The 13186-nt window shown below is 45.8% G+C and overlaps 1 protein-coding gene across 1 annotated transcript in view; it reads right to left on the bottom strand.

Moving 5' to 3' along the window:
• Abhd12b (abhydrolase domain containing 12B) overlaps nucleotides 1-9262 on the bottom strand; it is a 20168-nt gene extending 10906 nt beyond the window's left edge. Inside the window, exons 1-5 of the mRNA XM_010632706.2 lie at nucleotides 9120-9262; nucleotides 7980-8107; nucleotides 7116-7218; nucleotides 5088-5207; nucleotides 2741-2771 (exon numbers count right to left, since the gene is read on the bottom strand). Of these exons, the coding sequence (XP_010631008.1) occupies nucleotides 2741-2771; nucleotides 5088-5207; nucleotides 7116-7218; nucleotides 7980-8107; nucleotides 9120-9262 (525 nt within the window). The remainder of the gene's footprint in view (nucleotides 1-2740; nucleotides 2772-5087; nucleotides 5208-7115; nucleotides 7219-7979; nucleotides 8108-9119) is intronic.
• Between the last annotated feature and the right edge of the window lie 3924 nt (nucleotides 9263-13186).

The raw sequence follows: 13186 nt of genomic DNA, 5'->3' as shown, positions 1-13186 counted from the left end.
AATTCCCCCCAAGAATAAGAATTTTACACAGAGTTGGAGTAGAGGCAATCAAATAATGGGAAGATATTTATATTATACATGATCAGGTAAGCATTGAGTTCAATCAAAAAGTTATTTCACTTAATATTATGGTCTCAAGATGCATCCATTTTCCTACCGATCACTGAAATGTGTCCTTCCTTCTAGCACAGTGCTACTCCACTGTGTGTAAATACCACACTTTCTTTATCCATTCACCTGTGGGTGGACATATAAATCGACACAGAAGTTTAAATACTGCATGACTTCTCTGGTGTGAGAAAGCCAAATTATCAATAAAGAGCAAACTAAAAGGTAATAGTAAGGAGATAGATCTTTCTCAAATGAGAGAGGGATCAAGAGATGGCAGGAGAAGGTGCGAAGGGAGGGAAGGGGTGAAAAGAAATGAAGCTATGTTATGTACATACATGCACCAGCTCCATGCAAGGAATGTAAGCTTTGTGGACTGCAAACATGTAGTCATAAAAATAAATAAATAGTTCCTTCCAACTCATGAAAGTCTTTCCGACTCATTCCAGTTCACTGACAAGCTCCTTGTAGGTAAAGAAGGGATGGATATGAAAAATGTGACTTTACATGACGTGAAATACATAGACAAAAACAAGAGACATAAAAATGGGACAAGATCCCACTGTGTGGGCACTTTAAATTTTTAAAATTTAAAATGGGGATAATATTTACCCTCCAGATCAGTTGTGAGGGTTCAATACAGTTTTTCAAGAGCCTGCACAGTAAAAGGCTGTCCCCGTTTTTTTTGTTGCTCAGTACCACAAAACTAAATAATTAAGTAAGATAAAATAACAAGAAAACAGCATTGGAGAATTTCAGTAACGTGTCCAGAGTCACCGAGTTCATGGAGACAGAACCAAGGGCCACCACTGACTGCGTCTGTCCCAATACTAACCGGGGCAGCAACACCGCAGGAAGGTGCTTGTACATGCAAACAGAGCTGCTGGTGCCCTGCTGGATGAAACTCTTACATATCGGTCCCAACTCTACCCCCTGCAAAGTTGGCCAGTGCAGCCGGCAGCTCCTCCAGGGAAATGGAACAGCTGTGTGCTGTCTGAGCCTTTTGTTGAAGGACCCCTTGATGACCCAACTCCAGAAGAGCAACAGATCCTAAGAATTTGCCACTAGGAAAATGAAGAAGAAGAATGATGGAAAAAAAAAAAAAAAAGCTAGATGCTTAAAGTTTTCTTTAGCAACCATTTCAAATGAATTCAGAAAAAACAACTTCATTCCAACATCAGTGGAATTGTTAGGAAAACAATTATTAATACATAAAATGGTGAGTGACATAGCCTTTAGAGCTGAGGACTGTGTAAAACCATGGACGAATGTCTATAAAATAGTATTAAGTAAAAGCACACAACATGAAAGATATGGTCATAGTGACAGAGACCTTATATAAAAAGAGAAAGATCAGGGGACAAAGTAAATGAAAACAGCTGCATTTCGCTGATTGAAAGAATGGAAGGAAAAAGCAAGGCGAAAGAGAAAGGGAAGGAGGAAAACAGTAAGGGAGGAAATAGAACTTAAGATTTATTTCTTTAAAAGAAATCACAAATCTGTAGGAGGAAAGGAAGCACTGGGAAGCTCGGTCCTGCCGGGCAGTGATGACACAGCTCTTGATGACCTCAATGCACCTGTGGACAGGCCTGCCACACCAGCCACCGTCCTCTCTATACACCTACAAGCTGGATGCTTTCCACACCCATGAGCCTGCTTTCTGGAGATATCAAGCATGTGCAATTCAGCTTGGAGAGGGAGGAGAAGGGTCACATAGCTGTGGACATCAGCTTCTCCACATCCCAAGTGGGGCAGAAAAGAGCCAGCGGTGGGGTGCAAGGCAAACTGACAAATAAGGGACGTCCTGCTCCCCAGACAACTCATCCAGCCACTACTGCTAGGCAAGGAGCGGCTCTGGCCAGACAGTGATGGGGAGAAGGGAGGCGACAAGAGAGGAGCTTCTGTCTGTGCACACAAGGTGCCGGAGATACCGAGGCAGCACCGAGGGCCTGTGCTATGTGGGAGGAGAGACAATTCTGGGATCTGTGATGGAAAAAGCCATCCAGATATCCTAACTGGAGTGTGGCAACAGGTCAACAGGCAGCCTGCCCGACCAGTTCCGAGGCCTAGAGAGCTCAGTGGAGAACCAGCCAGCCGCCTTCCTCCTATTAAGAAATGTAGGGGCTGTTCCAGAGAATTGGGACCATGCAAGAGCAAAGAGGAGAGCTTGTGTGGCCACTGGGTGCTCTGCAAAACCTCATTTAGTTGGAAATCATACTTTGAATGACTTTTAAAGGCAGACATTCTTTGTCTTTTTACCATTGACAAAGCAGCTTCTGTTAAAAGAAGGATGAAAAAAAAAAGGAAGGATGATCTCCCATTTAATGTACTCCCTCTGGAAAAGTAAAAAATAAAAAACGATGAAAGTGTCTTCAACTTCCAGAGATAAAGGGAATACGTTCATAATGGTGTCTGGGAACTGAGAAAGTCCCACACCTATTTGGATCCCTCATGGCCAACATCAAGAGAAATCCACACATGACACTTTGGTCCCCAACACCACTGCTAACCCCGACCAGGACCCCGGGGCCCAGCAGGAGACCATATGGAGGACCAGGGAAGAGCTTCAGACTATAGCCCAGGCCAGATGGGGACTTAGGACGCAGGCACTCTGAAGCCCCTTCAAACCTACCTTTGTCAGCTTACACCTGTGAGGAGCACCCCTGTACAGGACGTCAAAGGAAAAAGCAAGAATTAGGAACTACAATGACAAGTTCCATGAACATCACTCTCACGCTGCTAGCACCCCATCTCACACCTTTCTTTTTTAGGTTAGAGAAGTAAATAACTAAGAGAAAGGGAGCTGTTTCTTGGAGGTAGAGCCTGCAGCTCCGATGTGGCCAGTGGCTGGTCCATGGCTGCCTCCTATCGATGGGTCCGTTGAGTCCTTGATACCCTTGAGCTTCTCAGCCTGAGCATTTGGTGAACTCCTGATAATCCATCTCCTTTCCCTTCATACAGCAAAACTTATGTCCGGGAATAGTTCCAGAAGGTAAAGGGAAAGTAAATGCTAGAGTAGCTTTTTCAGAAAAAAAGGATGGTACAGTCAAGTCATGGCCAATAATCACTGAGTTAATTTCCCTGTATCCCATCCTCAATACCATTAAGGGCCAGGAAAAGTGGAGGAAAGAGATTCATCACTCTGGAAGTACGAAACAGTCTTTTCCCAAAATGATTATATTGGTTACTCCTATATTAACAAAGGAAAGTGAGTGATTTAAAAGACACTTAATTTTATCAAAAGCCATTTGAAGTTTGCCTTAGAATCAAGTTTCTTACACATCAAAAGGTGGTGCCTTTTGAACATCTGGTAAAAGCTTAAAGCTCATTTCCCAGAGGGGAAAATGTGCCCACACTTTAAATTTTAGATATAATTCGAGGCAGGAGGTTTATGGCCCTCTGCAGCTTCTGTGGATCCCAAGTCCAGAACCACCATTTCTGATACATTAGCAAGGCCCTTATGGTGCTCAGTGCCCAGTACTTTCAGCTCAGTACTGTTGACTACAAGCTGAGTGTTCTGGGGAAAAGACAAAAGGGAGCTGAGACTAAAACCAGAGCCAACAAATCTCAGACAACTGAGAACCATTTCAGATTTACACAGAGGCACAGATGTGACTATACATCCACGTGGTACTCTGAGCAACACCAGACCCAAGATGACACTATCCGAAAATTGTCAGAGTTCACAGACAATCCCAGGAAATGTGATTCTAAAATGAACACGGCAAGAAAGCCCCCTTGAGAAAAGGCAAGTTTTGAAAAAGCCATCAGCTGACAGAAAAAGACAGTGAGAAAGCAAGCCCAACACAAGCCAGCCAAGAGGCAGATTCCAGAGTTTATCGCCAAGTTGGAAGGGTGTCCCCCAGAGATGGAGCGAGATCTGTGGCTTTCTGAGCCACACTGCCCCTCCCCCAGGCTGAGGAGGAGCAGTCATGGCCAATAATCATCACCTGGTGTAATTACATAGGCCCAGAAGGCTCTGAGAACACATCAAAGGCTAGCCAGACTTCTGGGAGACTATCTTCATTACAAAGAAAGACACTGCAGATTGCGGGCTGAGCCATGAATATTCCAGACTAGAATTCATTAGATGATCCCTGTACCTGTGGTCAGAATTCCAGGTGATTTCTCTTAGGAGTCATATTTTTTGATTAACAGAATTAATGCTAAATAAAGTATAAAGACTACCAGTGTGGAAATTGTTTTTCTTTTTTCCCCATAATGCATCCCTATCCTCTCTCCAGTCATCTGTGGCTGTCAACCTAAATAATCAGAAATTCTAAGAAGAGTGTTTGAAGAATTCAGGACTAGTGGAGCATTGAAATGGTAACACTTGTGCCACAGGAAGCTACAGGCATATTCTAAGAGGTGGCAGCAAGGGGAAGTGTTTAAGGCAAGATGTGGATTATGCAAACATTTTGAAATAATAATTCTTGGCTGCAAGGAGAGTGACAGCAGTCCGAGGCTGAACAAACTACCTTGTGCATGTCCTTGAACATATATTCTTTAGGTTAAGTCTCAGTGGCCTGTTCACAAGGCTGTGGTTTTGGTGGAGTCTTTGGGAACGGTTGTTACAAGGCATAAATGCATGAAATCGCCTCCTTCAAACCTTCACGGCTTGCTTGCTTTCATTCTTGGTCAGAACTTGACAAAAGCAAGTCTTGATTCTGACCATAGGTTCAGACCACCATTCTGAATAGTCTTAGGAAGCCAAGAAATCACTGCTTTCTTTGAAATCAATATCCAGATTTTAGATTATTCTTTTCTCCTTCTTAGTTAAGGAACCACGTGATTCTACCTATAGAACAAACTTTAGGAGAAGGCTTTTGCTAGAGCACCCTCTGATTTCAGCAAAGAGACAGGAATCCGTGCAGGGCTCTGACAGTAAAAAGCTGAGGCCGGCCTTCACTCTCCTGCACTGTCCCACTGAGCTGAAATGCTCCTCGTCTCCTTTTAAAAATCCGAAGAGAGGCACTGACCTGTGTTCTGCACTGCCGTGAAGATACACAATAATTGGGTTTCCATCCTGAAGGGCCGCTTCATACCAGCACCGGTCCTTCCCCTGGGCTTCTTCTCCCCGGCAGCTGGGCACTGTATGCCTGGAGACCAAGGCAGGGGCTTCACACAGAGTTTCACAGACAGGACATCTCTGTAACCACTATTGCCCTGACCCACCACACCATAGGCACAGAGACGCCCTTTGAACCATTCACCATGTTGATTCTCCTGACTTTCAGAGCCATTAAGCTTCCAAAACTACAGTTTTTAGGTCCAAGCCATTGAAATGACCCCTCCCCGCAAGAATGGAAACAAGAGAAAGTTAATATATTCTTGCCATCTGCTATGGTTTGGGTCAGGAATGCCCCCCAATGGCTCACATGTCCAGAGGTGGGCTTTTGGGGCTTTTTGGCGATGGCTCCTGGGGGCACTAAGCTCATCAGAGGGTTAATCCGCTGATGAGTTCACAGCCGAATGTGCTGTTCCGGACTGGGCTGGCTGGGGGAAGCGGGTCACTGGGGCCTCGCCTTTGAACGAAGCATCCTGTCCTCAGCCCCTTCTCTCTCTGCTTCCAGATGCCGTGAGCTGAGCAGCCTTCCTCTATCACCCTTCTGCCATTTCATTTCTGCCCCAGAGCCAGCCAATCGGGGTGGAAACCATGAGCCAAAATAAACCTTTTCTCTTTGGGGCTGTATATATATGTCAGGTGTTTCACCCCAGCAACATAAAGCTAACTGATGCACCATCTGTGATTGGTTTGGCTGAAGAGACAAGTTAAAAGCAATTTAAAGGCAAACCAGCTCATGTAGGGGAAAAGACCTTTCCCACAGAGCTAAGCTGTTCTACTCAAGAATGAACTTGTGACATTAAACATCAGCGAGCTCCAGTTCCTCCATCTTGTTAAACTCATAAATGAACCCTGAAAACGTGCCACAGGCCATGTCACTGAGGACTTGCAGAACTAGCCAAGAGGTGACAAATCTTCAGTCCTATCAATCATTAAAGGACAGAGAATCTGCCGCTGTCCCCAGGGCCTCTGTGCTGAGATCTAGGGACCACCACCCACTGATGAGCTGTTCATAATGAGCATAGCTGCCCACCAAACCTGCGGCCCTCGGGGCAAAAGCAAAGAACCAGGATTTCTAAATTCCAGCACCATTAGCTGAACTGCTATCTGCAGGTTAGGAAGAAGCTATGTGCAGCCATATTGGCTCCTAAGCATTCAATGATCCGAGGTTTAAATGCAGAGAGAGGAAATATAAAACAGGGCCCTGGAAATTTGGCAGCCAAAATCAAGTAGTAGGAGCAAACAGAAGAAAACACTGAGGTTAGCATAATGGAAAAAGACAATGGAATGCCCATGACTTCATTGGAAACAAACACATTTATTAAGCGCCTGCTGTGTGCCAGGAATTATGCTAATTGTTGAAAATTCACCACCAAAGTCCTGTCACCCACAGAAGCTATGGTCTGGTAAAGAAGATAAACACTATGCAAATAATCACATCAACATTTGTATCATTTCAATAGAGCAGAATGTACTAAGAGCAAAGCAGAGAGAGCCACAAGAGCACTCTCCTGAAATGGGGAGTGGAGAGTGAAAACCACCACCTAAAGCAAAATCCAAAAAGAGGAGTAGCAGTTAGACAAAAGGACAGAATAGGGGAACAGAGACAGGAGGGAGGAGGGGGACACAGCATACCCCAGGGGGCTGTAGCTTGGCGTGTCGGGGGACAGTGTGTCTGGAGCAGAGGGTCAGTGGCAAGGGTGGTGTAGAATAAGGCAGGAGAAGTGGGTAGGGCCACAAGCCAGGGGCAAAACCTAAAAGATTTCATACTTCAAAGCAAAACCAGGCAGGTCAGATTTCACCAGATGATTCCCAGGTGCCCCCAAGGAGCTCCAACCTCCACACAGAAGGTGACACAGCTTTGCTCCCCTCTTCCTTCACAGCAGGGGTGCCTGGCAGGCACATCACGCAGTCCTGTCCTGTGTCCAGTGGCTGTACTCACCAGACTCCCAGCACCACCCCGGGCTCGGGCTTGACATAGAAGTTCACTGTGTGAGGGATCTTCAGCTCTGGTTTCTTTAAATCCACAAGAAATGGGGCTTTGTCTGGAAAGCAAACACCGCTGTCAACCTCAGAATCAAATTCCATGCTTCTTCATCATAATCAAGAAGAAGAATTGATCTTCATAGATGAACAGGTTTCTGAGTTAAGAGCCACTAAACTAGCATTTTTATCAGGTAGGGTTAGTGGGCAGAAGAATTACAAACAATAAAATCAAATGCTAAATCTTAAAATAGCACTGGTGTGGTACCCCTAACATATATACAGTAAAGGAGTTTATTCAGACTTTATCCTTGTCTCGGGCCAAAATTGGAGGAAACCACTTCCTTCAAAAGGTAAGAGGGCTCAGAAGGAAACAATGAGTATTCTGCTACCTAAGTGAGACCTACTTGTGAGGTGTAAGGAGAGAAATATCGAGACCAACATTCACCGGTACACGTCTCTAAGAGCTAAGATGGTGCTATGCTGGGTAACACAGTACTCAAGTAAAAAACAAATAAAAACACTGAAAAACAAATTCCTCCTCCTCTTCATTCTCTTTCTCTTCCTCCTACTCTTCTTCCTTTAGGTAACGCAGGAAGAAGGGAAGGAGAAAAGCAGAGAGTACTGTTAGCAGTCAGAGTGAGTTCAACAGTCTGGAAGGATTCGAGCTAGCATCCAGAGTCATTATCGAACAGATTTCAAACAAGTCTAAGCACTATGTTAAAACTGACAAGTCTTTTTCATTATGTCAGCTTCTAACACAGTAAGTTCTTTGTTTGGGAAAAGAAATATGTAGAAAAATTCAGGGAAGGTACATACTTACAAAAATTTACATAAATCATCATATCCATCAGAGGAGGGAAAATATGTTCTTTTAATGATTTACTAGTAAAGCTGTGGTACATAGCTGCAATTTTTCTTCCAAGTGCTGAACAGGAGTTTGGAAAAGATCTGCAAAACATTGGGAAACAAACAAGGTTTTCAAAATCAATCCATGTTGTGTTTGTTTGGTTTTTTGTTTTGTTTTGGGTTTGGGTTTTTTTCTCTGAAGGTTCAAGTCAAATTGCAGAGACTGACACTGCAAATGCTGGGTAAGCCGGCTTCTGCCCAGAACCCTTTCCACGACTGCATGTACTTTCTAGACGAGGCACTGAGGGGCAACCAGGTGAGGAAGGCGATGCAGCGGGGCCTCCACCAGCCCCCCAGTGACCAGGCATGGCAGAGGGAAGGGACAATGGCTACAGCAGGGGCACTGGTCCTCTTGGCGTGGCCCCATAGAAGGCCAACGCTGGACCCCAAAGTCTTCATTAAACAGGACTCAGAGTTTAATAGTTCCCAGGTTTTAAAATAGCTCAGCTCAGTGCTCTATGTGTCAGCTACTGTATTTTTATTACGATCTAGGGCACCAAATGAATGATTATTAGATCTCCTCTCTTCTGGCTAGGCCTTAGGAACAAACAAGTCAGTGGAAGATGACTCCCACCATGTCTGAAGTGACTTTCCTGGAGGGGGCACGTGAGGAGTCGTAGGGAGGATGGGGAAGGAGTAGGGTCTTTCACAGGACAGAGCCTGGTAGAGAATGAGATGGGCCCGTGCGCCTCTGGCTTTTGTTACTACCCCCACCACACACACACACCATCCCAGCAGGGCCAACAGGCAGGGAATGATCTGTCCATAAGGGGTCACCAGTGCCACCTCTGTTTTGAACCACACCTCCATGAAAGCCGAGAATGTCATCTACCTTTGAGAGACAAGAAACAGCAGGTCAAAGTCATCATCTCTAGCTTCCAGCTTTTGCCCAGGTCAATCTCTTAAACAAAGCCTTTTCCCTACTGTAACCGGGCAGTGTGAAGGCTGCTTGGTGTAATCAAACTGTGATGTTGAAGGCCAGAGAGCATTTTGTTTCCTCCTGCCGTGATTTCTCTGCTAAACCCGGGGCATTTTAGGAGATAACGCTGCTTACCTCTGCTTTGCAAACGAGGCTTCTGAAAAGTCAAGAATCCTTCCAAAGTCACAAGCCAGTGATAAGCCACACTGAATCCAGTCTGCCTGAGCCCAGGGCCCCGGCAGTGAGCTGTCCTGGCCCTGTTGAGGACTCCTTGCCATCCACGTAAGCAGAGTGAACCCCAAGAACAAAGCTGGCGGCGGTGGGGGGAGCCCTGCTCTCAAGTCTTATTTTAGGGCCCCCTCCTATTCTGTGCCCTTGCCCTCTCTCGGGATTCCTTCCTTCCCCTCTGTCATCTGTCCCTTCTGATAACGAAGCCATCAAAGACCCCTGAGGAAATAGTTCTCCCTCCAGTGTTGATGACTTAAAAGTAAGAGCCCTTGTATGTGTCTGAAAGAGGCATGAAGGGAGAAGATGATGAAACTCCTCTGGGTTTCCAGCAGTTTCGTAAGAAATGGAAAACAATGTGTGGGCTCAGGGTGACAGCTGGCTCTTCAAATCCATCACACTTGGGGAATTACCTTCACACAAGATCAGCAAGGAAGAAATGAAGATGATTGTTTCATGATTCTTTAAAATAGCCCCGTGAAGGCAGCAGGGAGAAGAGGACATTGTTGTTCTGATTTTAGAAATAAGAAATCCAAAGAGGAAGACAAGAGGAAGCGCAGTCAGAAGGCAGCACAGCCTGCGCCGCTGTCCCTCCTCTAGCTGGTGCCACCTGCTTTTTTCCTCCGGATTCCCTGCCCTCACTCTACCCTGCCTGTTATCCCCCACTAAGCTAGCTTTTGAAGGCAGGCAGGGTAGCCTCCTGCTAAGCTAGTGTTTGAAGGTCTGCTTGGGAAGCAGAGGCAGTAGAGGGGAATATGTTTCTTTTTTAAGGAATAATTCATACAGGCCCCTTCTCTCAAATAGCTTCAGGCGCTTATGCGAGACGCACTGCTGGAAGAAAGTAGAGTGACCCGATCCCTGGGATAATCAATAATGCAAAGGCACTTCTTTTAACTAGGGGGCTGTCCACTGGACTGCCCCCAGAGAAGTAGGGGATCAAAAGTCACCGGTGGCTAATGGAGCTTATTTGGGCAGCGGATGCGATTTCAGCTCAGTCCCTGCTTCCGGCCAACCACATCAAACAGCCCTGGAAGCTTTGTGTCCTCCCTTGCCCTTTGATCAGTGACAGCTGTACCAGCTGAGTGTCCCACGGGGCCACACAGCCTAACTGGATGGCGAATCGGGCTGACGGGGTGAATCATTCTGCTCAGAGGTATCTACATTTGGGAAGCCTGAGCAGAACCCTATTAGGCCAGACAACTATTCCAAATATTAGGACATCCTGCGCATCTTTCCTAGGCACTGATTCATGCAGCCAACACACGTGAGTCACCAGCCACACCCTCGGGACCAAATCTCTCTCCTCCCTCACACCCATTCTGGTGGGTCTTTCTGGTCAAAACTTCTCTACACAGATCCGACCATGGCGACCTTTCGTCTGTAATTACAACAGGGGTCTCGTCTGACCCTTCCTAGGTCCCCGACAGTTTCCCCATTGTACCAGGCCCCAGGCACAGGGCCTGCATGGTAGACAAAGATTCTTTTATATCCCAGAGTCTGGCACAGGATTGAGCTCAAAAATTCCAGCTGACCATAGGGCGAGTCTAAGGACTGAACGAAAGGTGTTTCTTTTACAAGGGAGAAGGAAGCCATGCTTCTCAGTAGCTTTTTTGTTTAAACTGCACCTGAAAATCAATCATTGTGAGCCACAAGAGTGGCGATGTTTGTTTCATTTAGTCCTTGGAGCCCAGGCCCTAGGCATAGGAGTGAACTAATCAGCCCTCTCATGGGGATTTCCTAAGCAGAATTTAGAAATGTGATGGCTCAGGTGACAGGGGGAAGCAGGGAAGTTGGCTTCCCCCAACTCTTTCCTGAGGATTTAAAAAAAACAATTAAGTTTATTGGTACATTTTAGGCATACGTCATGATCAAATTTATCCTAGGGAATTTGTACCTGTAGAAAAGCATTTGCCAGTGGAGACTTGCATACTCTCATGGGTCCATCTACCCTAAGTAGCGACTGTCTGATAAAATTTTTGTAAAATAAATAAATAGATTACCAGGGCACTAAAGCATGGTGACAGAAGACCTCATGCAATTGGGTATCTCTCCTCAGGGTAGACCCAGCACCAGTACCACGAGCAGTGCCTGGCACACAGCGAGCCCTCCAAGAATGTGTGCTGATCCAAACTCAATGGACTCCAAGAAACTAAAAGGATTCTGGACACTGGTCATGGGTCTGTGCCTTAGCCTTAACTCAGCTTTCATTAGGTCGGTAATCTCCTGACCTGATGAAGAAATGCACTCATGTTTTATTCTTTCAGGACTTTTTTTCTACTAATTAAAAAGGCAAGTTAACAGAGGATCCCTAGCTCCCACTCCATTAGTACCACAGTGGGTTGTTCTCCAAGAGCTTGAACTACAGCTTTGATTCTCTGCCTAATAAGTGATCTTTCCTGCTAAATGAATGTTAAATAATCAGTCATTAGCTCTATACAGAACACAAGAGAGAAGGAGGGAGGGAGGGGAGGAATGCTAACTTCCCCAGAACAACCCTATTGGGGGGAAAGACCTATGAATGTGAAGTTTGAAAAGTACAGACAGGAAAATCTATTAGATGCTCAGATCCAACCCCGAAGGGGCTATGGGTTCTGCAGGACCGGACCAGAGTGGAGCTGCTCTCTGACCTCTGACCTCTGACCTCTGAGGAAAGCCAGGGAAGGAACAGAAGAGGCATGACCTCCCTTGGTCATCATGGCTGTGGCCACTGCAAAGGGAAACCTCCAGTGCCTGGATATGGTACCAGAATGTTTTGTATCCAGCACAAATTAAAAAGTAATAGAAGAAATATAAACAAAATGGCCAATACCGTCCCATATGAACAAAACAAAAGGAGACAGATGTGTCCCCTGGGAGTGGGGTCTCGAACCAACCCCTGGCTTCAGTGAAAACAAGACTGGGAGTATGTCACTAGTCACTAGTCAAATGAGGTAATTTAAGATGACATTACTCCAATCAACGATTCATGGGAGGTAAAGGTTTTTTTAAGAAATAAATTCTGATATACATATATTTCCAGGTTTAAATAATTTGACAACTTGTAAGGCCTTGTTACAATCTCAATGTGCTATACACCTTTAGCATCTGGAGATATGTTCTTTTTTATTATTTTTATTTTTGTTAGTACTTGCTTGCATGGAAGAGGCCTAGATATTTATCAACCAAATGTATTTATACACGGTGGAGTACTACTCTGCCATAAAGAAGAATAAACTTGAGTCATTTGTAGGAAAATGGAATGCACCTTGTGACCATAATGCTAAGTGAAATAAATCAGACACAAACTTAAATAGTGCATGATTTCTCATGTACGAGAACCCCAAAGTATATATACATCAAAGATGGATAATAGGAGAGAGGGAAACATCTTTAGCGAATGGAAAGGAGACCAAGAGATGGAGGAGGTAGGAAAGAGGGGAGAGAGGCTGGAGAAAGATTTGAGGGGTGTTATGTCCACGCACTAGCTCCCTACAAGGAACGTGATCATCATGCCCTACAAACATGCACTAATAAAATAAAGTTTTAGAAGACCTAGCTATTGTGAACTGTGCTGCTATAAACAGGGGAGGTGGGTTCTTTAAATGTATGGCTGGGGTCCTTGCGGGGGAGCTCGGCCGTGACTCCCTCATCTTTTCCTGCTGACAGCGTTGGCCCTGACCCAGAAAGACGTCACCCAAGATGACAGCTTACAGTGAATTCTCGCCAAGATTACTAGCAATGTCCAAAGCCACCTTATACCTCAGAAACACTGTCAGATTGGTGCAGGAAGCCGAACCATCCCACTGGACTCTCTTTCAGAAGCCCCAGCGGTACAAGGTCTGAGCTCGCGAGGAGTCAAGCCCTCGAGAGTCTACTGCCGAAGCAGAGGTTGAGGCGCCGGAAAGAGCCAGGACCTCAGGTGCCGCTGGCCCCGGGGCCCCACCTGCTGCTCCCTGGTCCCGCGGTCCCGGAGCCCGGGGCGCGGTACTCACCGCAGG

This window comes from Fukomys damarensis, unplaced genomic scaffold, assembly GCF_012274545.1.
Source record: "Fukomys damarensis isolate Sample0158 unplaced genomic scaffold, DMR_v1.0_HiC HiC_scaffold_17, whole genome shotgun sequence".
Taxonomy (NCBI): Eukaryota; Metazoa; Chordata; class Mammalia; order Rodentia; family Bathyergidae; genus Fukomys; species Fukomys damarensis.
The sequence above is the reverse complement of the archived record's forward strand: the minus strand, read 5'-3'. Positions and strand labels throughout refer to the sequence as shown.